General features: G+C 34.2%; 1 protein-coding gene across 1 annotated transcript in view; it reads left to right on the top strand.

Annotated features, from left to right (window-relative positions):
* LOC113514835 (scavenger receptor class B member 1) overlaps positions 1-24,659 on the top strand; it is a 145,484-nt gene extending 120,825 nt beyond the window's left edge. The window contains exons 4-13 of the mRNA XM_052893164.1: positions 3,164-3,324; positions 6,932-7,070; positions 8,336-8,463; positions 8,552-8,636; positions 9,327-9,460; positions 13,094-13,215; positions 14,271-14,405; positions 19,501-19,619; positions 20,313-20,444; positions 20,851-24,659. Coding sequence (XP_052749124.1) covers positions 3,164-3,324; positions 6,932-7,070; positions 8,336-8,463; positions 8,552-8,636; positions 9,327-9,460; positions 13,094-13,215; positions 14,271-14,405; positions 19,501-19,619; positions 20,313-20,444; positions 20,851-21,360 — 1,665 coding nt within the window. The 3' untranslated portion in view covers positions 21,361-24,659. The remainder of the gene's footprint in view (positions 1-3,163; positions 3,325-6,931; positions 7,071-8,335; positions 8,464-8,551; positions 8,637-9,326; positions 9,461-13,093; positions 13,216-14,270; positions 14,406-19,500; positions 19,620-20,312; positions 20,445-20,850) is intronic.
* Positions 24,660-24,912: the final 253 nt, after the last annotated feature.

Genomic DNA, 24,912 nt, shown 5'->3' with positions numbered 1-24,912 from the left:
TACCGAAGAAATGATATCACAAGACTGAGCAGGCGAAGCCGGGGTCGCGAGGGTTGTATTGTTATCGATCAAGCGTTGGTTCCTGCAATCAACAACAATATTAAAATATGACAAAAAATCGACACCGATTATCGCCCTTGTTACGTCCGCAACAACAAATCCCCAAGCGAAGTCACGACGCAAGCCTAGGTTTAATACTAAATGTACATAACCATATGTTGCAATTGTATTGCCGTTTGCTGCACATAATTGATAATCTGATTTTGGTCGACGTTCTTTTAGATAAGTGCGAGGGAAAACACAGAGGTCACTACCCGTGTCCACTAGAAATTGCGTCTTCGTTTTCTTATCTGTTACAAATAGGCGACCATTTGTAGTGCAATCGTTGGCCGCCATTACCGATTGCCCGTTGCGTTTCCCGCCAAAAAATCGCAGGGTTGAATGCATTTTCTAGCTTGATCACCGAATTTGGCATGGTACCAGCAATTGGGGTACTTCTTATGGTTTGAAGCTGATCTTGATCGAGATTGTGATCTTTTTCGCAATCGGTTAAATGGTTGACGTTCGCTATTACGAGATATTCTGTCTAACCTTGTAGTGAGAGCGGAGACTTGTTTTGTAAGCTCTTCTATTTGCTGGTTTAGGTGATTGATAGACATACCAGAAGATGTTGCTGCTGATGTGGATGCTACTTGCAGAATTGGAGGTACAACGTCATGTACTCTGTCTGCCAACTCGGCTAGTTCTTCTAGTGAGGCTTTCGGTTGTGATGCATAATTGTCTGTGTACTTGCTGGTAGACGACTGGTCCATATAGTACGTAAAAACTCTTCCGGCACCCCAGGCCCAGCAAGATTCTGGAGATGTCTGACGAACTGAGAAGGTTTGCGATCACCAAGCTCTTCATGAATGAGGAGTTGTTTAACCTTCTTCTCTCTCGATGCTGACAATCGTTTAATAAGTTCAGTTTTAAGTCTGTCGTATTTATTAGCCGTCGGTGGGTTTGTGATGACATCTTCTACTTCCGCTGCATATTGTGGTTCCAATTGGCTTATAGCGTAGTAAAACTTCGTTGAGTCTGCAGTAATGGTGGCTAGTTGAAATTGCCCCTCTAATTGTGCAAACCACAAAGCAGGTTTTTCAGGGTAGAATGGAGGTACCCTGACTCCCACACGGCAGGATTCCATGTTCTGTGCGCCTGGCTCCACGCTCATCTTGATATTCGTGAACAGTTTGAGGTCACCAGTAAAGCGAAATGATATTAAGAGAAAATGATATTTGTAGAATGTATAATGTAAACGTTTATTAATACAGTAATAATAGTAATATAATAGTAAAGAAGGAGAACAATAGAAAATATAAAAAAAGGTATAATATTAAGACGATATGTGTGCCGTGGCGCCAACAACAACATTCCTTTTATATACGCATGCGCGGCCTGCGCGCGCAACCCGTAGTCGCCGAGCGCCTGCGCGTCCTGCGCGCGCATAGGTACATCAAACAAGCTGCGTGCGCGACCGACCGTATTACATATATATATAAAATATTTACGCTTGGCTGCGTGTTTTTACAAAATAAATAAAGTATATAATTTTATAAGTATGCTACAGAGTCAACTTTTGTCAGCTAATTGTGACAGTTCGATTTCCTAATCAGCGTTCTAAATACTTACGCACATAATGCACATTGACATATCTATATTTAATTATTTAATAAATAAAATTAGTTTTTACGCATTAAAAAGATGCAAAAAATTATAAAACAAAATAAAAATAAAAGTTATAAAGGAAACACTCATAACTTTTTGTCACGCAAAATTGTATGAAAAAGTTGTTAAGCGCTTTTCTCGAAGCATTTGTAATGGAGACACTCTATTTATCTATCTAAGCATTTAATCCATAACACTAGTTATTTATTCCCTATATTTTACAATGCTAACAAAGTATATTTATGTTTTCTCCCTGTGATCATTTCTTGTAATCGTTTGTATTTATAATAAGTTTACTATTGTAATCTTATGGAGGAAACAATAAAGAGTATCTATCTATCGATCTATAATAAACACAAGTCCATAAACTGCTAAAAAGGCCTCTAATTAGGATAATTCGGTACAAAATGGCCTATCTTTCATTAATACTAGTCAATGGGGTCGATTCTTAGGCGCTTTTTGTCTAAACTAAACCCATCTCTAAAATTAAAATTTATTTATTTATTTATTTATTCTTTATTGCACAATAAAATTTTGTACAAATGGCGAGCTTAATGCCATATGGCATTCTCTACCAGCTAACCATTGGGTAAAAACAGAAAGCGTATGAAGGGCAGAGGTGGTGAAGAATATGTGACAATTATAGTAACACATTAAGGCAATACACAATATAAATATAATATACACATAAGAAATGTACACATAATACATAAACATTACTTTTAATATATATGGATAAACTAATATATATGAAATATATACATATATATATATACATACATATATATATATATAGATACATAAAATTTCAGTTTAATATTACAGCGTAATCTTTATTAAACAACTATATGAATATATTTTTATTTGTCGTATTATTTTTGCACCGTATATGTTACGCTTGATATACAAACGCTACAAATACTTTCTCTTTTAAAGTTCTCAAGGTTGACTGAAAGAAATCACTTTAATAAGTCCGCCTATGTACATTTCGGTGTAACCTTATATCTTTATTATAAGTGTTTTTTTTATACAACTTAGAATGGCAAACAAACTGATAGTCCACTTGATGGAAAGTGGTAACCGTCGCCTATAGACATGAGCAGTACCGTGGACATAACAGAGTATACTGTTTCACCTATGATACCTCCCATGCGTTGCCATTCCTGAGAACTCAGGTGTTATTCCTCTGTACCCAGTAAATTCACGCCATATCCCACCCTTTAAACCGAAACACAGCCATGCATCACTTCGTGAAGCAGTTGTGAATATACAAAAGCATATAAGTATATAAATAAATAAATTACTTTATCAATCTTATTATAATTTTAGTTTATAATGGTCCATTAAATGTTAGATCAAGAAATAAATTTAGAGTAACGGCGTCTCAAAACCGGCCCCAATTAAATCTACCCCTTCTTAGATTGGCGAGCGTATTTTGACTTATACATTGTTCCAGGAACTGAAGTTGTGGAACGGATCGCTGAGTTACAGCTACTGGCAGCGTCCCGGCGTCATCAGACTCACCAAGGTGTACATATTCAACATGACCAATCCCCAGGGTTTCCTCGAGAACGGCGAGAAGCCCAAGCTGGTGGAAGTGGGGCCTTTTGTGTACAGGTATGTTTGTCACTCGCGCTACAGTAGTCACAGTTTTTTTCTATACCACTGAGGTATTGTTAATCCTGAGGATTAGTGTAATAAATAAATAAATAATGCCTCTGTACCCGGTAATTTCATTGTCACATCTTAAAGTTTGCAAATAATAATTATATATACATATACATATAATAAAAAGTGTCATACAATCACATAAATGGCATGGTCTTAAAGACAGTATATCCTGTATTGTGAGGAATCATATAACATATACATATATACTAAATTAGTCCGACAGTGAATCGATTTTTTTTTATACCACTGTGGTGGCAAGCAAGCGTACCACCTGATGGTAAGCGGTTACCGTAGCTTATAAACGCCTGCAATACTAAGAATATTACGCGCGCGTTGCCGACCCTGAAGAAACCTCTTTAACCCTTTGAAGAACCCCAAGCTGTAGTTGGGAAAACCTCGGTGCCTATACTTTGCTTCAGTTGTTATAATTCTAAGACAATCATTCTCTGTTCATCATATCATTATCATTCTGCCATATAGGTCCCAGCATGGAATAGGCCACTCCTTCCTTACCCGTGAGTGTCGTAAGAGGCGACTAAGGGAGGGCGAGGGATGGGCAGCAGCATCCCTCTTAAAATATCTCCAACGCCTAACTGCGGTACCAACCCGCCTGCCAAGATGCCTGAGACTTATGTTCATCAGTAAACAGTTAACTTCCTACTAGGAGGAGCAATATAATAAAAAAAAAATATTAAAATAACATCAAAAAACATACCTCTACCTGAAGGCCGTCTGGAAAAGATTGCTTAGGCGGCCTTATCGCCAAGCAATCTCTTCCAGACCACCTTTGAGTAGAGTATTCTTGGTTTCGAAAAGGATTACTCGCAAATTTTGCGATTACGAGAGAACCCGCGGGCGTTTATTAGTACGGAAAAACATAAGCACGCACTTCAAACATTAGTGTGAATTATAAGGTCACGTTACCTACACTGGACGGCCAATTTCCACACATCGGCATAATACAGTCCTAAAGAAAAATGCTCGCTTACATTTTTAACTCGCTCCAAAAAGGAGATACTCAATTCGATTGTATTTTTTCATGTTTGTTATCTCATAAGTCCGTCATATTTTTTTTTATACAACTTAGAATGGCAAACAAGCTGACTTTGTACAAAAGTCGATTGCTTGGGCACCTCTGTCCCATTCGTGTTTCAACCGTGATGCAGTTGTGTTTGCATGGCTGTGTTTCGGTTTGCAGGGTGGGATATGGCGTGAATTTACAGGGTACAGAGAAATAACACCTGAGTCCTCAGGAATGGCAACGCATGGGGGGTATCATGGGCGAAACAGTAAAGTCTGTTATGTCCGTGGTACTGCTCATGTCTATAGGCGACGGTTACCACTTTCCAGCAGGTGGGTCGTATGCTTGTTTACCACCTCAGTGGCATAAAAAAAAACTTAAGAGAGACATGTCTCACAGATCTATCGATGCACCGCTTGAAAAAGAGAAACAGTTTCATCGCCGACTGTACTTCAGTAAACATGGCAAGAAATTGGCGTAATATTAGAAAACTCGCAGTGAGACGGTTGCCACACAAAAAAATTGCGTATATGTACATATGTAACTGCAAATAACGAAACTGGACAATTATTCTGTCCCTGGCGGCCATTTTCTTTTGTTCTAATTTCGTATACTTAGAATGTCCTCATTTTTTAGCAACTTCCAAGTGGGTAATGAAATGGTAACCCCACCTGCGCTAACGGTATATGCTGGCGGGGCACCAATGAGGAATGATAGGTGAGAATAGAAGCAGGTCAGTTAGCCCATCGTGACAAATTCTATTAGAATTAGCCGAGGTTGTTTCCAGGGGGGACCATGTGGAGATGGCCTTGATAAAGTACATTGCTGGCAATGGAGCTGTTAGATCCCCATTACTAACAATCTGTTCTCTTTGACACTATGACGTTAAAGAGGGATACTGCTGCCTATCCCTCAGCCATTAAGTTGATTATAACTGAAAACAAACCTTGTGTTTTCCAGTAACCTAACAATAAACTAGTAAACCCACATCTCATTATGTAACAATATTTATAAAACATTAACACGTCGTAAATGTTCTTGGTTTGCACAGATGATGTCTGATTTACGTAGTGAATAAAAGTAGTCGTCCACAGGATCACACACACACATACACACACACGTACGAACACACACGCACTCTCACACACGCACGCACACACACACACACACACGGACGCACACACGCACGCACGCACGCACGCACGCACACGCACACACACGGACGCACACAAGCACGCACGCACGCACGCACGCACACGCACACATACACACGTACACACACAGAATTAGTTTTCTGTATTAGCACGTGTGATATTTCCAATATTCCTTTTTATACTAAGAAAGTTGCAAACAAACATACAGCCTGTCTAATATAGTAAATGGTCATTGTAGCCTATGGACACCTACATCGCTAGGGGGGGAAAGGGATTGTTGGTAATGGAGACTGAGAATCCCATTGCTAGCAATATACCCAACCAGGTCGACCTTCTCGCCGTTCCCCCTGAAAACTATCATGGTTAATTCCTGATGAATTCATCATGATAGGCTAACTGACCTGTTTTCATTCTCATCTATCACTCTTCACTGGTGCTCCACCAGCGTATCCCGTTAGCGCAGGTGGGGTTACTATACCATTTTCACCCATCAAAAAAAAAACCTACATCGCTAGAGGGGTCACGTACGCGTTGCTAACCCTAAAGAAACCTAAATATACCCGTTTTCATGGATTCCATACTGTAAACTCCAGGGAAAACCTAGCGTAAAAGCGCTTAAATAAAAGAAAAAGATAAAATCATATTTAAGAAGGTCTATGGCCAATAGGCATTATGGAATTACCGAGTACTTAGTTGCTAGTAATTTACCTCGATAAGAATCTTCTAAGGTCATTTATATTAATAACTACAATTGACTCAAATTGCTCGTATCTAGTGAACATTGCGAGGTCTCAAGCTCATATTGTCTTAGTGAACCAGAAGGTAGGGCTTAACTTTGAAACATATACCACGAATTTCAAATAAAAAAAATAAACCTAATAACATTTTTTGTAGTGTACCAAATCTAGAGCAAATTTTAATTTAGTTGTAAATATCTTTATTAAATATATTTTGTATAATTTTGAGCTAAATCCATGTTATTTTATAAAGAGGAAATTTTATTTTTTATTATTTCATTCATCATCTTCACTCTTAACTGTCCTGCTGTTAACTGCTGAACATAAGCCCCCCTTAGGGGGGTTTTGCCATTAGGTGCCAAGCATTCATTTTATTGTTTGTTTGTATTGAATAAACTAAAAATCTACTTGACCGATTTTAAAAAAAGCAGGTCAGTTGGCCCATCGTGATACACACGACAAAGATTAACCCTGACGATTACCACGGTGAACCGCGTGGGGGTCGACTTAATGTGGTTTTTTTGCTATTGTGGTATCCAAGATGCTGTTCATGCCTACAGACGGCAGTTACGACTATCCATCAGGCGAGCCGTCAGCTTGTTTGTATTATCACAAAAAATAATTATATGTACTTGTTCCAGGGAAGACATGGAGAAGGTGAACATCAAGTTCCATGACAACGACACAGTGACGTTCCAACACAACAAGATACTGCGGTTCGTGCCTGACATGTCGGTCGACAAGAATCTGAAGCTCATCGTGCCAAACATACCCTTACTGGTCAGTATGCGTACATTGCCGCGTGGTCCCGGCATAGAATGGGCCACCTTTTCCTTTCCCGTAAATGTCCGAAGAGATGAGTAAAGGAACTAAACGGTCGAGGGATAGACAGCAGCGTCTTATAATATCACCAATGCCTAATTGCGGTTTCCGGGGGGGAAAGGGATTGTTAGTAATGAAGACTGAGAATCCTATTGCTAGCAATATACCCAACCAGGTCGACCTCCTCGCGGTTCCACCTGAAAACTATCACGGTTAATTCCTGATGAATTCATCATGATGGGGTAACTGGCCTGTTTTCATTCTCATCTATCATCCTTCACTGGTGCTCCGCCAGCGTATCCTGTTAGCGCAGGCGGGGTTACAATTCCATTTTCATCCATAAAAAAACTGCGGTTTCCGGGGGGGAAAGGGGTTGTTAGCAATGGAGTTTGACAGCCCCATTGCTAGCAATATGCCTTATTAGGTCGACCTCCACGTGGTTCCCCCTGGAAACCATCGTGAACAATTCTTGTTGAATTCGTCACGATGAGCTAACTGACCTGCCCTTTCATTCTCACTTATCATCCCTCACTGGTGCTCAGCCAGCGTATACCGTTAGCACAGGCGGATTTACCATACCATTAACATCCAATAAAAAAACTGCGGTTGCCAACTCGCCTGCCAAGCGTGGCAACTACTGACGAAACCCCCCAATAGGGGGAGGCCTATGTTCAATAGTGGACAGTTTTTTTTTTAATATATGATAATGGAATGGTAACCTCACCCGCGCTAATGATATACGCCGGCGTTATGATAGCGTAGAGTTGATAGGTTAGAAAAAAAAGCAGTTCAATTAGCTCATCGTGATGACAGCTGGAATTCAGCACAGTGGTTCCGGAGGGGGAGGACCTGATAGGGTATATTGTTAGCAACGGGATTGGTATCTGCAATACTAACAATCCCTTCCCCCCACAGTGGCCAGTTTTTTTTTTACAACACAGGAGGCAAACGAGCATGCGGTTCACCTGATGGTACATGACTATCGCCGCCCATGGTCACCCAACACCTACGGCATTGCAGGTGTGCTTGTCGGCCTTTTAAAAAGGAATATGCTCTTTTCTTGAAGGTTATGTTGTCGTATCGGTTCGGAAATACTGCTGCTGGAAGTTGAATCCAAAGAGTGGTTGTGCGTGTGAGAAAGTGCCTTGAAAAACGCACGGTGGTGGTATTAAGTGGAGTTAAGGCAGCATTCTCGTAAACTATTTATGATTCCTTAATTTCAGACAGTGACATCCTTCTCACCCAACTTGGCGGGGTTTGTGTTCAACCTACTGGTGTCAGGGCTGGCCCTGACTTATAAAGAAAGGGCGAAACCCTTCGTCCAAGTTACCGCTGAACAGCTTGTATTCGGGTATGTACAGGTGTTATTTTAAAAACTGTTGTTACAATAATAAAAAAAAAAAATATGAGACCTACACGTCAATCGTTGATTTTTACAGGTACAATGACCCTCTGGTGACCCTTGCCCACTACTTTTACCCTAAGGGTAAACGACCCAACAGTCAGATGGGACTATTTCTTGCTGTAAGTAACCTTTCTATGCAATATTAAAAAACAGCGATCTTAATGATCTTGACATTAGGTACAGATTCAAACTTGCTGTTTCAAAATATCGTTTAGAAAAAGTTCATAGGTCTTTTATGGGAATGGGCATTAAATGTTATAATAAGATACCAAAGGATATTTTGGATCTACCGTTTAATAAATTTAAAACTGTTATAAAAAACACTTATTGATCAAAGCCTATTACACTATAAACGATTACTTGAATGACAAGCGTGCATGGTGTTAGTCGATCATGCGCGGGCTTTTAACGACCATACAATTTTAGACATAATAATTTTAAATAAATACACATAATGTTAACAGAGATTTAAAGGAGTAACTGTTGAGTTTCTTGCGGGCTCTTCTCAACAACTTTCAGAATCCTACATTTTAAAAAAATAAAATGACGATTTAAAAGTGCTTGAAAACAAGTCTATTTAAACAAACATGATTTGAATTTGAATGCATTAACAAAAACCTCAAGCAATATGGGTATAAATATGCTAAAAAAAAATTTTTAGATTCCCATACTAACTTTATAGCTAGAAGCACCGTGCTAGTACGAGATCCAACAGTGAAATCATAAAAATAAAAATATAAAAAAGCGTGTAGACAAGTCTATTAAAAAAAATGGTTTCTGTTCTGTTCTAAATTTTTTTTTATTCACAGAGAAACGGGACCTTGGACGAAGTGTCAACGATATATACAGGACAAAAGTCTATGTCCAGATTTGGATATTTGGACAAAGTTAATGGTCTGGACCATCTGCCTCACTGGAGGAATCGGCCTTGTAACGACATCACGTAAGTACTTTTTATTAATAAATACCTTTTACCCGTGACTAAACAGGAGATTGTAAACTTCTACTAGAAATGGGTAATACCCAATATCTGAATATTGAGTTATCCTAGACATTGAATCGTGGGTATGGCAGAAGAAGCATGAAAGTAAGATAAATGCTATAGAGATGAGAGCTTTGAGAAGTATGTGTGGTATTATTATATTAAAAGATAGTGTAAGAAATTGTGATTAGAGAGAAGTTTGGACTCAAAGACGATGTAGTGACAAAAATCGAAAAAGGAATGTTGCGTTGGTTTGGCCATTTGGAGAGGATGGATGAAAGAAGAATTACGAAAGAGATTTATCGAGCAAGAATGAATGGAGATGTTGGTAGGGGCCGCCCTAGACGGACGTATGCTGACCAAATAGGCGACGTGCTGAAGAAGGGCCAAATTAAAAGTACCCGTAACCGGCGAGCGTGTATGAAAAGATTAATGAATGTGGAGGAAGCGAAGGAGGTTTGTTTGAATCGAAGCATTTGGCGTTCCATTGTTTCTGCCTACCCTAATGGGAGACAGGCGTGACAGATATATATGTATGTATGTATGATGACCACCTATTGAGATATCGCCCATACCAGTTGAATATCTTATTTTGTAATTCCATGTTTTAAGTATTCTTATGTTATCACTTATATGTTTTTTTACTGTTTAGTTCATGTCAGTTTTATTAATATGTAATCGATGTTTTAAGAAAATGTTGTGTACATCTATATACAGGGTTTCTGTGTTCGTGGCCTTTTTACAGAACACATACCCCGCGAATAAAGAGCTTTTGCTGTATTGTTACTATAATATAGGTATTATTATTGCTATATATATAAAAAAAATATTACCCACTCTTACTTCTCACATAAACTCACAAAAAATTCTTCACAATAACTTATATAATTCGATGTTTTAACAAAAAATATTTGCTGAGGAAATGGGAAAATTAGACCCCATTACCAACAATTCCTTTCCCCCTGTTTGATTGGTTGAAAGAGAAATCTATTTGTGTCCTTTTTCGAGAACGTTCAATATACAAGTCCAAATTGCACTTATTGGGTTTTTTTCAAACAGCGTATACATACTGCAAATTATAGTTTACCACAAAATGAGGTAATTTCTGTACAAACGCGATGAGACTATTTGATAACGCTTTGTTTGAGTGATCGTTGAGCAATCTTAATACCGGTTAGTACATTAATGTGGTATGTTTAAATGTTTTGTTTTGCTGAAATTAATTGAGCGAAACAATTAACATATGGGTAATATTATTACCTATAACTGATCAAATACGAATTATCAAATGGCGTTATTAAGTAGGAGTATATATAATAAAATTTTAGATTGTTGTAAATAGCAGAGTGCAGTAATAAAATATATATGTATTTGTAATATAAAATAATAAGTTTAGTGAAAAAAATACAAGATATGTCATATAAAAATCTGACATAGAACAAACTTAAAAATAATACATTGTTCTAAAAAACCTCAGTGTCAACAGCCAGTATTAAAACTTCAACATAGATTATATAGATAGAGCATCGAGCCTCAAAAACGAGTTGACTTTTTGTTAGCCAATTGTCAAATTAGCTGACCTGTATCTTTATATATCTATATTAAATTATTTAATAAATAAAATTAAATTTTACATATTAAAAAGATGTAGTATTCATAAGAGAAAATAAATATAAAAGTTATAAAGTAATCACTCGTAACTATTTATCACGCAAAATTGTAAGAAAAAGATGATCCATTTTTCTCGAAGCATTTGTATGGAGACACTCTATCTATATAATCTAAGAATGAAATATAATACATATATAAATAAATTAACTAAATATGTGAGACATTGCTACACCTAAAAAAGTATTATTTATCCTACATTACATTACGTTATGTTAAAATATTTCACTGTCAAATTTAGTGTAGTTTAAAAAAATAATAAATAAAAAAAAAATATAAATACAAACGCAACATAACATAGAAAACACCTAGATTAATACAAACAGACATTTACTTACGTAAATGTTTGTATTGAACGGGAATTGAATACGTATCCAACGAAAAGTGTGGCAGTACGTTAAGCTAACTAACAAGGTGATTGTCATCTCTCATAATAGCGTACCGCGCTAAGGTTACAGCTAAGACCTCTTTACGACATTTAATATCACTTTACGGTTTATTTGCGCAGGATTACCAGGAAGCAATATTATTATGAATGTATTGTTGAATGGTGTTAAACATTTACCTCATTTTCTAACGTATATTTCCTATAACATTGAGGTATTATAATAATATATTAAATTAATTTATAAATATAATTAAAAAGAAAACACTTGGGATGGTTGAAATCATTTTTAATCCGTACAAATTTAATTAAGAAGATTTTTGGAAAAAAATATTGGAAAATTTGCCCCGAAAAAAATTATAAATCAAAATTCATAAGCACTCTCATCACCAAAAGAGCCATGCAGCAGCATTGCAGCTGTGAAGCAGATGCCATATATACCTATAGATAGAGTTATTCCAGAAGACATTTTTAGAAACTCTGCCTCTAGTTTTTCAATTTTCGATGAACTCCGTGACTGCAGTAGTTTTGGTACCGGATTCGAAATTTCATTTCAAAAGGAGAGAATTAAAGAGATTTCTTCAGGGTCGGCAACGCGCGCGTAATACCTCTGGTATTGCAGGCGTTCATAGGCTACGGTAACCGCTTACCATCATGTGGGCCGTATGCTTGTTTGCCACTTCAGTGGTATAAAAAAAATCGATTCACTGTCGGACTAATTTAATATATATGTATATTATGTGTATATATGTGTTACATGATTCCTCACAATACAGGATATTGTCTTTAACCCTTCCTTACATAATGATGGAAATTTCCATCATAGCATTGAACGCCCAAAAATTATGCAAAAGAACAAGTTCATTTTAAATTGATCGTGTCTGGATACCTATTTAATGTCCATTGCAGAAAAAAAAACATAGCTGTCAAGTTTACTCCCTTAACCATTTTTCCTTTAATTTTAAACATGAATTATATCAGCTCGATTTATTTCACCCATAAAAAAATCATGCAAAAAAGGGTCAAAACAGTGCCATTTATGTGATTGTATGACACTTTTTATTATATGTATATGTATATATTATTTGCAAACTTTGAGATGTGACAATAAAATTACGGGGTACAGAGGCATTACACTAGTCCTCAGGATTAACAATGCGTGAGGGGTATCATGGGTACAGTACATACATATATACATACACAGTATACACCTATAAACATAAACAGTAACGTTACCACACACCATCAGGTAGGCCGTCAGCTTGTTGGCCATTTTCTTTTATACAACTTAGAATAGCAAACAAGCTGACGGCCCACCTGATGGACAGTGATAACCGTCGCCTATAGACATGAGCAGTACCATAGACATAACAGAGTATACTGTTTCGCCCATGGTACCCCACATGCGTTGCCATTCCTGAGGACTCAGGTGTTATTCCTCTGTACCCAGTAAATTGACTTCATAAATTCATGCCATTCTATGTTGCATAAATAAATCACTTTATTCTAGCACGTATAACTTATTTTCATTTAATTCTCAGAGCATCGGAGGGATCCTTCTTCCCTCCGCGCGAAGTCACCAAATCGGACTCGGTCAATATTTATGACAAGGACTTGTGCAGGATACTGCCCATGCAGTACAGGGGAGATGTTTATAAAGACTGTGAGTAGACAATTTTACATCTTATTGTAAAGTGGTAAGCTTTAAATTGCCACAATTGATAATTATACCCACAGCTTTCCTTTACAGGATTGAGGGTTTATTTTTTATATTTATTTATTTATTTATACTTTATACACGAAGGTTACATTAATATGGTTTAAATTATTTACAACTATGTTACGCGAATACTTTACTAATTCTGAACCAATTTTCACGATTTTTTTACCGCATCGGTTCTATTCTGAACCGATTGCAACAAGAAGGAGGTTGTCAATTCCATTGTATTTTCTTTTTACATATTTACCTCATGACTGCGTTAGTTCTAAAACGATTTGGATATTTTTTAATTAATTTTATTAAAATCGGTTCAGATAGTTTAGTTTTTAAATCAAAATAAGTTTGTCTCAATTGAAGTCGGGTTTTTTTATTATAATTTTGTGACAATGAAAGCAGCCATTTTTATTTGCTAAGCAAAACACTGGTCGTTGTGAGTGTTCGAAATTAAAAAATTTACAATCTAGGATATTTACGCAATATCTCGTCGTTTTTCGGTGTGTTCACGATTTAAGTAGCTTTTCGCAGAGCAATATATACGTACTAGCTTTTACCAGCAACTTCGTTCGCGTCTCCGGAATAATTTCACTGAATAAGATAAAAGGTTTTTCTCCATTCCATATAGTGCCTGTTTTCCTATCGAATTTTATAGCGATTGGTTAAGTCATTAAAGCGCCAAAACTAAAATTATTATTCTTAAGTAATTAATGAAACTAGGGGAGCTACCATGAAACAAAATTCCGAATTATCAATCTCAATTTCGTTTTTTGTTCATACTAAAATCGGCCCAGTAATGGAGCTTAACATGTTCGTCATAAATTCTGCCAAAAAAAATTCAAAGGAACGACATTTTAACATTTTTAGTATTCTTTAACTGTACATGTTTTGTAATTTTAACATCAAATTTTTGTTTCGTTCGGCCCCGAAGTTACGGAAAACATTCCATAGAAGGTCCACTGCTCAGGCTGATGTTTTACTAAGAACAGGATATGGTCTTTCAGATATCAAAACTGGGCTATATACACCACCAAGCTCGGCCTTGGAATGCGCCGACAAGAATCCCGACAACAAGTGTTACTGCGACGGGGAGAAGTGTCCCCCACGGGGACTCCAAAACATCAGCCCGTGCCAATATAGTGAGTACGCTAACAATACGCCACTCTATAGAGAAGTGGTAATGAAGAGTCTACTACTTCAGTCATAATTATTTAAATATACTCGAGGAAAGATTCTTGAGTGGCGACCCCGTACGTGCAAACGCAGTGTAGGACGACCCCTCCACTAGATGGAGTGGCGACCTCAGATGCATTGCAGGGAGTCAGTGGATAAAGGTGGCTCAGGACCGTTCCTTACGGCAATCTATGGAGAAGGCTTATGTTCAACAATGAGCAGATAGTGGCCGGGATGATGACGATGATAGTATACTAGCTATTTCCCGTGGCTTTGCCCGCATGCATCGATATATAAAGTAAGAGTTACAAGTTAGGATATAACCCAACAGTGTAACCAATAAATTTTCAATAACATTGCGGTAATGGGAGATGTTAATATAAATATAACAAATGATTGTGAGGATCATAGATCAGTTCAGTATTTGACTCTTTTGGCAACACATGGTTTATTTCCAGCACACCTTTTCGTAACACGTGATAAAAGTAATTCATGTTTAGATCATGTGATGCTAAAATCTAAGAGTCGAGCCTTAACTATTGTACTTCAATCAACATTAACGGACCATAAAGCAGTGTTACTATGCTTATCATTTAATCAGATTGTAAATGTCTCCGATCCAATTCGTTCAAAATTAAATATGATAAGTTTTAGCAAAAATATAGAAAATCTTGACTTGGAGTCTATTTTTCAAATTACCGATCCAAATGATGCCATTAATTTTTTAATTTCTAATCTACAGTCAATTATTAATAAACACACGACTACGTATAAAGTTCCTAGGTCTAAACGAATCTTAAAACCTTGGATTACTCCTGGTTTACTAAAATGTATAAAGAATAAAGATCAACTACATAGAAAACATAAAAAGTTTCCAGATAATGAAACTATCCGTTTAACTTACCATCGATATCGTAATTTCTGTAATGATATTATAAAGAAGGTTAAAACTGAATATGAAAGACAAGAATTAAGTAAAGCTGGTAATGATAGTAAAAAATTATGGAAAACTTTAAAAAATATAACTCATAGTGCTAAAAATAAACAACCACCTCATGAGCTTATAAATTTAAATGATCCCCAGCTATCAGTTGATGAAATTAATGACTATTATGCAAATGTAGGCCAAAATCTTGCAGGAAAGATACCCCAGACTAGACAAAATTATCTTAATATTCCTTATGTTTCTTCCGGTAATAATTATTTTAATTCTTTTGTTATGCTCAGTACTGACGAAAATGAAATCTCACAATTAATAATGAACCTAAAAAATGATTGTTCAGTTGGATGGGATAACATATCTAATGTAATTCTTAAAAAATTTAAAAATAAATTAATTCCATATTTAACTTACATATTTAATTTATGTCTTAGCCAGGGTGTTTTTCCGGATGCACTAAAAATTTCCCTACTTTATCCAATTCACAAGAGTGGTGATAGAGACCGTGTAATAAATTATAGACCAATTTCAATTCTTCCGTCTCTATCTAAAATATTAGAACGTATTATTAATATTAGACTAATAAAATTTCTTGAGAAAAATAAAATTTTGTCAGATAATCAATTTGGATTTCGTTCAGGAAGGTCCACTGATGATGCAGTGGAAGAGATGTTAAATTTTATATCTAGTAGCCTAGATCAGGGTAAAAAATGCCTGGGGATCTTCTTGGACATTGCTAAGGCTTTTGACACGGTCTCTGTTACTACACTTTTACATAAACTGGAGAAAAGTGGAATAAGGGGTACTCAGCTTGCACTATTTGAGAGTTATCTTTCAAATAGAACACAAATGGTTGCAATAGGCAATTATAGGAGTAAACCTCTTCCCATAACCTATGGTGTCCCTCAGGGCAGTATTCTTGGCCCTACTTTATTTTTAATTTATATAAATAATCTATGTAAACTGAAACCCCTCCATGGTAATATCATATGTTATGCCGATGATACGGCTCTCCTTTTCACTGCAGATACTTGGGAGGAGGTATTTCGTGCTGCAAATGAGGGAATTAATGAAGTCACACAATGGCTTACTAATAATACTCTATCTCTAAATACAGAAAAAACTAAATATCTTGCATTTTCCATCTGGAGTCTACTCAACCGTCTGTTAATTTATGTATTACTGCCCATACTTGTTTACCATTACATCTAAAAAACAATAGAACATGCTCATGTAAATCTTTGGAAAGAACACAGCTAATAAAATATTTAGGTGTATTTATTGATAATAATTTAACATTTAAACAGCATATAAATAAATTAACTTGTAGAATTAGGAAACTTATTTACATTTTCAAACGTCTGAGGCAAGTTGCAGATATGAAAATTCTAAAACTAACTTATACTACATTGTGTCAGTCCCTTTTGACCTACTGTATAGTTGCTTGGGGTGGTGCTCCTAAGACAGTTCTAATAAATCTTGAGATTGCACAGAGAGCTGTTTTAAAGGTTATTAATTTCTATGATTTTCAATATCCCACAAACTTGCTATACCAAAAATGTAATGTTCTTTCTGTCCGTAAATTATATATTCTTAATACTATAAGTAAACAACATTCTATATATCAGTTTGATGCAAATATTTCTGAGCATAAAAGAAGAGTTAATGATGTTCAAGCTTTAAAAAGTTATAATAAATTTCACACATCATTTATTCGGAAGTTTTTATTATTTTTGGGACCATATTTATATAAAAAGGCAAATAAGGAATTATCTATATATTCAAAAACTAAACATATATGCAAAAGAATTGTTAGTAATTGGCTATTAAGTAAGACATATGATGAAACTGAGGATTTGTTATTAGTAGTATGTTAGGTTATGACTGCCATTTTAAAATAACTCATCCATTCCATACATTCACAAATTACACAGTCAAGATTTCATTTACAAAATATTATTTTGGGCAAATTAAATTATTACTGTATTAGTACCTTAACTTGTATTGTTTCTTTATTTATATAATTTTGTGTCATTATGTCGTATAGGGAAGAGCATTGATTATCCTAAAGTACAGGATTTACCTATTTAGGGAGCAGAGATTTACCTATATTTAAAATGTAACATTTATTTTTGAAATAAATTATTATTATTATTATTATTATTATTATTATAATAAAGTAAATAAATTTCACCAGAGGGAGACTTTGTACAAAAGTAGATTGCTTGGGTACCTCTGTCCCATTCGTGTTTCAACCGTGAAGCAGTTGTGTTTTCATGGCTGTGTTTCGGCTTGAAGGGTGGGATATGGCGTGAATTTACTGGGTACAGAGGAATAACACCTGAGTCCTCAGGAATGGCAACGCATGGGGGGTATCATGGACGAAACATGGGCCCACCTGATGGAAAGTGGTAACCGTCGCCTATAGACATGAGCAGTACCATGGACATAACAGAGTATACTGTTTCGCACATGATACCCCCCATGCGTTGCCATTCCTGAGGACTCAGGTGTTATTATGCATTAGTTGCACCGACAAGAGGAAACTCTTGAAGGAAAAGAAGAATTATAACGTTTATAGTAACAAATGCTTCACTAAAAACAGATAAAACTCTTGTATCTATGTGTGCGTGTATAGGGTTACCATAATATACGTTTACTCCCCGGCATATGGGAGAAATAATTATAGTTAGGCTAAATTTAAAAATAATAAAATGATGCAAAATTTAATTGCAAATGGTCGTTATTTCAAATTAATACATGTATTAGTACCTGTTAGATAAAAAGAAGGGTAAAGGACAAACCTGGTCCACTTAGTCCCCGCGTGCAGGTCTTTTCTACGCGTTCTCGTTCTCCCTTCAAATTATCCAACACTTTTTTTTTAAGGAACACCAACAGCATATTGCATTATAACATATAGGTATAACAAACATTAAATATAATACAATATTAATGCACACGCCTATTATAGGTATTCACAGCATTCACTTTAACATAGTTATACAGTGCGAGAAAATGAAGTAAATAATAAAAATAAACATGTAACCTAAGTTGTGAGCAATATCAGAAAATACGATTATCAGTGAATACAATTAAAAAATATAAATATATATATATATATATATATATATATATATATATATATATATATATATATATATATATATATATATATATATATATATATGATAATTAGAGTTAATTTTTATTAGATTGTTGTACAAAGTGCTTCAGCAATTTATTCCTGTAGGAATTCGAATTATAATATACTATATAAATTTTAGATAATTTGGCATTAATAAATTTAACACTTTTGTTGATTTGCATAAGATGTCACTGTATGTCGCGCGGAGATCGCGGCTGATTGAATAATTCGCAACTGGCGGAGATTTGTTCGTGATCTTGGCGGAACTTGATCAGCTCGACGCGCAGTTGGATTATATACTGATTTTGTCCATCTACCCCGCAATGTGATCCCAGATTTGATAGGGAATATGGATAGGAAAGGAGGGTGAAAGGATATTGCGTTCGGAAATGTTTAATGCATATACAAATGATGAGATTATATTTACCAGTAACTAATACAAATATATATATATAGATATATATATAACACACAACCATGAAAACACAACTGCTTCACGGTTGAAACACGAATGGGACAGAGGTACCCAAGCAATCGACTTTTGTACAAAGTCTCCCTCTGGTATATCAAAATAAATAGTTACCAATTCGAATTACAAATATCAATTAGGTCTAGTAAATTTTTAATCTGATTATTTGCAATACAAAATAAATAACGCTCTAGTCTTGATTAAAAAAATATATTTGTCTAATTGAATCAGCCAGATATCAATTTAGCTGATTAAATATTGACACGGCTTTAGCACACAATGCTCTATCTATGTAGATAGATAGTTAATTTATTTACATTACTTACAGCATACAAATTACAATAAAAACATACACATAATACACAGCAAAAGAGATAAAAGAATGAAAATAAAAAAGCACAAATAAAAAAAACAAAAAAACAAAATATATAAACTAACAATCTCCTTTCTTTCCCTATCTTCATGCCATGTAATCTAAGAGTAATACCTAATGTTAAATTATTTCAGATGCACCCGTGTACCTGTCATATCCTCACTTCTACGATGCCGAACCATTCCTGCTTGACGACTTTGAAGGATTGAAACCGGATAAAAAGAAACACGAGACATATTTTATGATTCAGCCAGTGAGTATCCATCAATTCCCGTTTGCCTATTTGTTATCTTTGTTCATATCCAAATAAGGTTTTTTTATATGCGATATTGGAATAGTAACCCCCGCCTGCGCTATCGATATACGCTGGCAGGACACTAGTGAAAGATGATAGGTGGGAATTAAAGTAAGTCAGTTGACCCATAGTGACGAATTCATCAAGAATTAATCAAGATGGTTTCCAAGAGGAACCGCGTGGCGGTCGACCTATGTTATGTATTATATAATTACTTTTATTGAATAAATAAATAAATATTTATTTGCATACAGTTCGATGGAAAAATGTTAGGACACTTGATACGACACGACGAACTTATGAACATTATAATAGAAGATAAGATAGAAGGAAGGAGGGGAAGAGGGAGACCGAGACATAGTTACATCAGGCAGATCAAGGAAGGAGTTGGTGTCGTGTCGTATCAAGAGGTGAAGAGACTTGCTGACAATCGTAGTGAGTGGCAAGAGCTCCACCGACAAGAGCGCAGCTCTTAAATAGATAGATAGATAGATAGACAGTTCGATGTACATTGTTGTAACCACAATAGTTTTAGCAGCTACAGCAGCGCTGTAGTACGCCTTCTAACAGTAGGCGGGCATATGTTTTAACTTTTACATAATACGTTTATAATAAATGCTATACGATCACAACAATTATAATATATTTCAGAAATTGGGAGTTCCACTGGAAGGTTTTGTCAGAGTGCAACTGAATCTAAAAGTGGATCGAGCACCAAACATAATGATCAACAATATAAACAGGTTCCCCGACATCATCTTTCCAATTATGTGGGTTGAAGAGGTAAGAGTTATGTTTCAATCTTCTGTGTTCTGCATTAATCTTCTTTAAATTTAATACTTTTCCTCTTAAAAGGCCGCTAATGATTTCAAATTCAGCCATTGTGAATACTTTATTGCACTTGTAAAAGAATACAACGATTACTATAACAACTTGTTAGCAAGAGTAGACTTATCTCTGAAAGAGATCTCTTCCAACCACCTAATGCAATGAGAGAAAATGATTAGGTATGGTATTCTAGTACAAGAAAAACACATGTTAAAAGTGTTTATATTATATATATATATATATATATATATATATATATATATATATATATATATATATATATATATATATATATATATATATATATATATATATATATATATATATATATATAATAATAATAATAAATAATGTATTGCAGGGCATCCACGAAGTGACTACATCAATTTGGAGATGGATATTCCTAGCAACTACAGTGGGACCGATAGCTGCCCCAGTACTATCCTACTCTATGATATTCTTCGGCTTGTTGACACTATTTATCGTTTTTGTGAAAGCCTACAAAAAGTTTGTCATTGGGCAAAATTCGATAGAAATAGTGGAACTGAGTAGGGAAACTATACGACGAGGTTCAACGCTAATCATGAACGGCTCTCAGAGGCTGTTGCCCTGCAGAGAAACGTCATATCGCTTGTTGAACACTATACCATCGACGCCAAATATAGCGAGAGAAGAGAAAAACGTAGAATTAGATTTCGTACGGAAAGAAGTCAGTCAAAGTCTGGACGAATTGAAGAATGTTATAAGAACTGATTTTGTAACATCTAGTTTCAATGGCACTGAAAGAGAATCTTTAATACGAGCAGACAACTCTTTCATTTTATCTGAACATAATCGACGGTACAGCATGTTTAGGTTACCAGACGTTTAAAACAATATCTATGTATACACATATAGATTGTAAGAAATATACTTTACTAATAAACCGTTTTTCAAACCACCGCTTAGATGCGAACGTATTCAAGCATAAAACGATTAATTACAAATTACAAACAGTTAATTAATTATGTTTAAAAAATATTTAAAAACGATTATTATTATAATATTTAACAGGAAACTTTGAAATCTTGTTTAATGTATTTTTCATCAAATAAACCAAATTTTTTCGGAATATAAACTGCCATTAGGTCATTCATATTTGAGAAACCGTAAAGTATCGTCAATATACATATATATATAGCAACAATGCCGATGTAAACAAAACACAGTTATTAGCTAACTTACTGTGATAAACATGAATGTTTACTCCGAAGTGACGTCTAATTATAAATTATAGAAACTCTATTATGACTACAAATATTAATTTAAGAATTAATAGCTTCACACGTATTTGCCAATATGCTTTCATAAGATCTATTTTAAAAATTTAAGAATTTAAAAATAACAAAACGTGAGGTTTATAAAGTTTACTTAAATGAAAAACGGTTTTATAGTATATATTTAGGTTGTGTTACTGACTGAATGTACAGATTCTGATTATTTTTGGAATCTCATTAGAAGTTAGAAAAAATTTGCTCATTTAATATTGTAACAAGTGGTTGAGACTTCATTGAATTACCAATACACAATTTATAGACTTATCTTGTTGAGAAGGTGATATTTTTATAAGAAATATTTACTATTATTAAACGTTATATTTTATTGTATTTTGACATTAATGGGGTCTCTCTCATTTATGATTCATTTTAATTGGTCAAATTTTATAATGTTGATAGATATTAGTTTCGAATTATGAAGATTCAATCTATAAAAGGCTATAATTGTTTATTTGGTTGACAAAGACTGTGAATTTAGCCATTTTATGTTGTGTATGTAAGTTGATATTTTTAGTGTCTCTCCTTATTTTTACCTTCATATTTAAATACAAATGCCCTTTGTTTTCTCACTGTGATCATTTCTTATATATATATTGTATTTATCATAATTTTGCTATTGTAATCTTTTGAAGGAAATAATAAAGAATATTTATCTATCATCTTCTATCTTATAATTAGAGGTTTTTAGTCTTAAAAAACTAAGATATTCAACTGAAATTAAAATTTGAGGGCAATTTCCCATTTTTGAAAAAAAATACGCTAAAAATATCATTTACATTGAAAAGACACCAAATTAAATACTATGTAAATAAAATAAATTTAATGACAATAATTTGTTAAAATATAAATAAATCCTGGTTGCAATGCTAGTCGTTGATAAATATCTACAGACATTCTTTAAAAACATGCAATGTCTGCAAGTTATGTAGGTAACACGTATATATATTTGCAAATTTCGCTTTGACAACAAAAAAAAAATATATATATATATATAATCATTTTTATTATTTTAATAACGTTACAATAATTAAAATACAAATCTTTAAATTATAAGGAAGTTCTAAAATTAATTATTTTTATACAATTTATAAAACATTTTTTTTGGTTTATTTTTTTTTATTTAAATATTATTTTATTTATACCTCACACACTCTTGGAAATCTTTTGATAGTGTATAAATTCTGCACTATTCTCATTCGTTGCCTATCCGGTAAGGAAAATATGGCGTGAAGGTAGATAGTTACATTGTAAAATTAGTCATTATAATAAAAAATGACTATGTGGTGAAGGTAAAAATTTACCGCGGTACCTACGTGATTGGATTTACGTATGAATTTAGTACCAGGTTATATAGGTACGGTTCGGTTGCGGTGGGGACTTTTTGTTACCTAGTTTTTTATTAAACTTGCTCAAAATTTTTGTTTCAATTCGTTTATAAAACATTTAAAAAAAAAAGCAAAAAAAAAATTGTAAAATTATATTTTTATATAACTTTTCCATTTCTAAAGAAAACATTGCTCAAAAAAAGTAAAAAGATGCCAACAAGTGTTCTTTTAGACCTAGGAAAAAATAATTAGTGACAAATATTTTGAGTATAATGTGATTAGATTTTTTGAAGAATATTTAATTAGATAGATGGAAATTAAGTGTTAACTCGCCTATTTCACATTTGATGTTTAGCTTAGATTTAATGAATACATCTTATTTTAGAAACAGATATAAACCATAGATCAATAACTAAGCATATAGTTCAATATCTTTGACCCACAACCACTTAGTTTGTATCTAAATTCGGTTTACCAATTTTTTTTTCAGTGTTTAAAAATTATTTTCTTAATTCCAGACAATTATCATATTGAAGACTAGGCAGCACGGTCTCCGATCTTAGCCTATTTCACAGCGGAACAAACGTATTAAAAAAAAAATCTGATATAAATTGTTCCTGCTGTACAACAGTTTGAGCATTAGTTATTGGTGACCAAACAAAAAAATGCTGACGAGTTTTTATAAAAACTCAAAAGAAAAACCTTTAAAAAAAAAGATACTATTGTTATTTAAAAAAAAAAAAAACTATTATCATATGTATTATTTTTTACATATTTCCGTACCAAACATTTTGTATAAATATCTATTAGAAAAGATATAGTTAAATATCGCTGTATAGCATTCTCCTGCACCTAATTTACAAAGTATAGTTACATATACCTAATATTTAAGTACTCGTTTACCTAAATGTTATGGTATGTTGCCCATAGAAATGCTTCAAGAAAAACGGGTCAACATTTTCATATAATTTTGCGTGATAAATAGTTACGAGTGATTCCTTTATAACTTCTATATTTATTTTGTCTTATAATTTATATATCTTTTTAATGCGTAAACACTCATTTTATTTATTAAATAATACGTCAAGATCCATTTATACGTAGGTATATAAAATACTGATAAAAAAACGAGTCAGATAATTTGTCAATTAGTTGACAAAAAGTTGACCCGTTTTCGAGACTCGATACTCTATTTATATAATCTAAGGTTTAAAGTATATATAAAAATAAAAACCTCAAATGTGAAATACGCGGATTATCTTTGACATGTTTGTACTTAGTCAATTTTTTTAAGCCTAATAGCTCATGAAAAGCTTTAATATCCAAATGAATTTTCAAATAATATTTTAATTGAATTTATAAATATTAGGGGCAACACGCTTTGCGTATACACGTACACGTGTGTCAATGAAAACATTCCATTTTGTATTTTAGTAGAGGGTTTTAAGGACTATTTTAAGACTACATTATTATAACTGTAAATATTAGCATAAGGAAAATTTGTTTTTAATAAAAAATATTTGTAAAAATTACCGTCTTTTTCTGGAGTATAGCTTTGTATGGATGTGAGACGTGGACATTAACTCAGAAGGAAATGTATAAACTTAGAGCCTTTGAAATGTGGTGCTGGAGAAGAATTGAGAAAATTAACTGGAGGGATCGAATTAGAGAAGGTCTTGCTTAGGGTTAAGGAAAAAAAACAAATTATAAGAACTATTGAGGACAGAAGGAGAAAAATGTTGGGACACTTGATACGACACGACGAACTTATGAACATTATAA

This window comes from Galleria mellonella, unplaced genomic scaffold (genome assembly GCF_026898425.1).
Source record: "Galleria mellonella isolate WM207_F2 unplaced genomic scaffold, CSIRO_AGI_GalMel_v1 utg172, whole genome shotgun sequence".
Lineage (NCBI taxonomy): Eukaryota > Metazoa > Arthropoda > Insecta > Lepidoptera > Pyralidae > Galleria > Galleria mellonella.
This window is presented reverse-complemented; position numbering and strand designations above follow the sequence as displayed.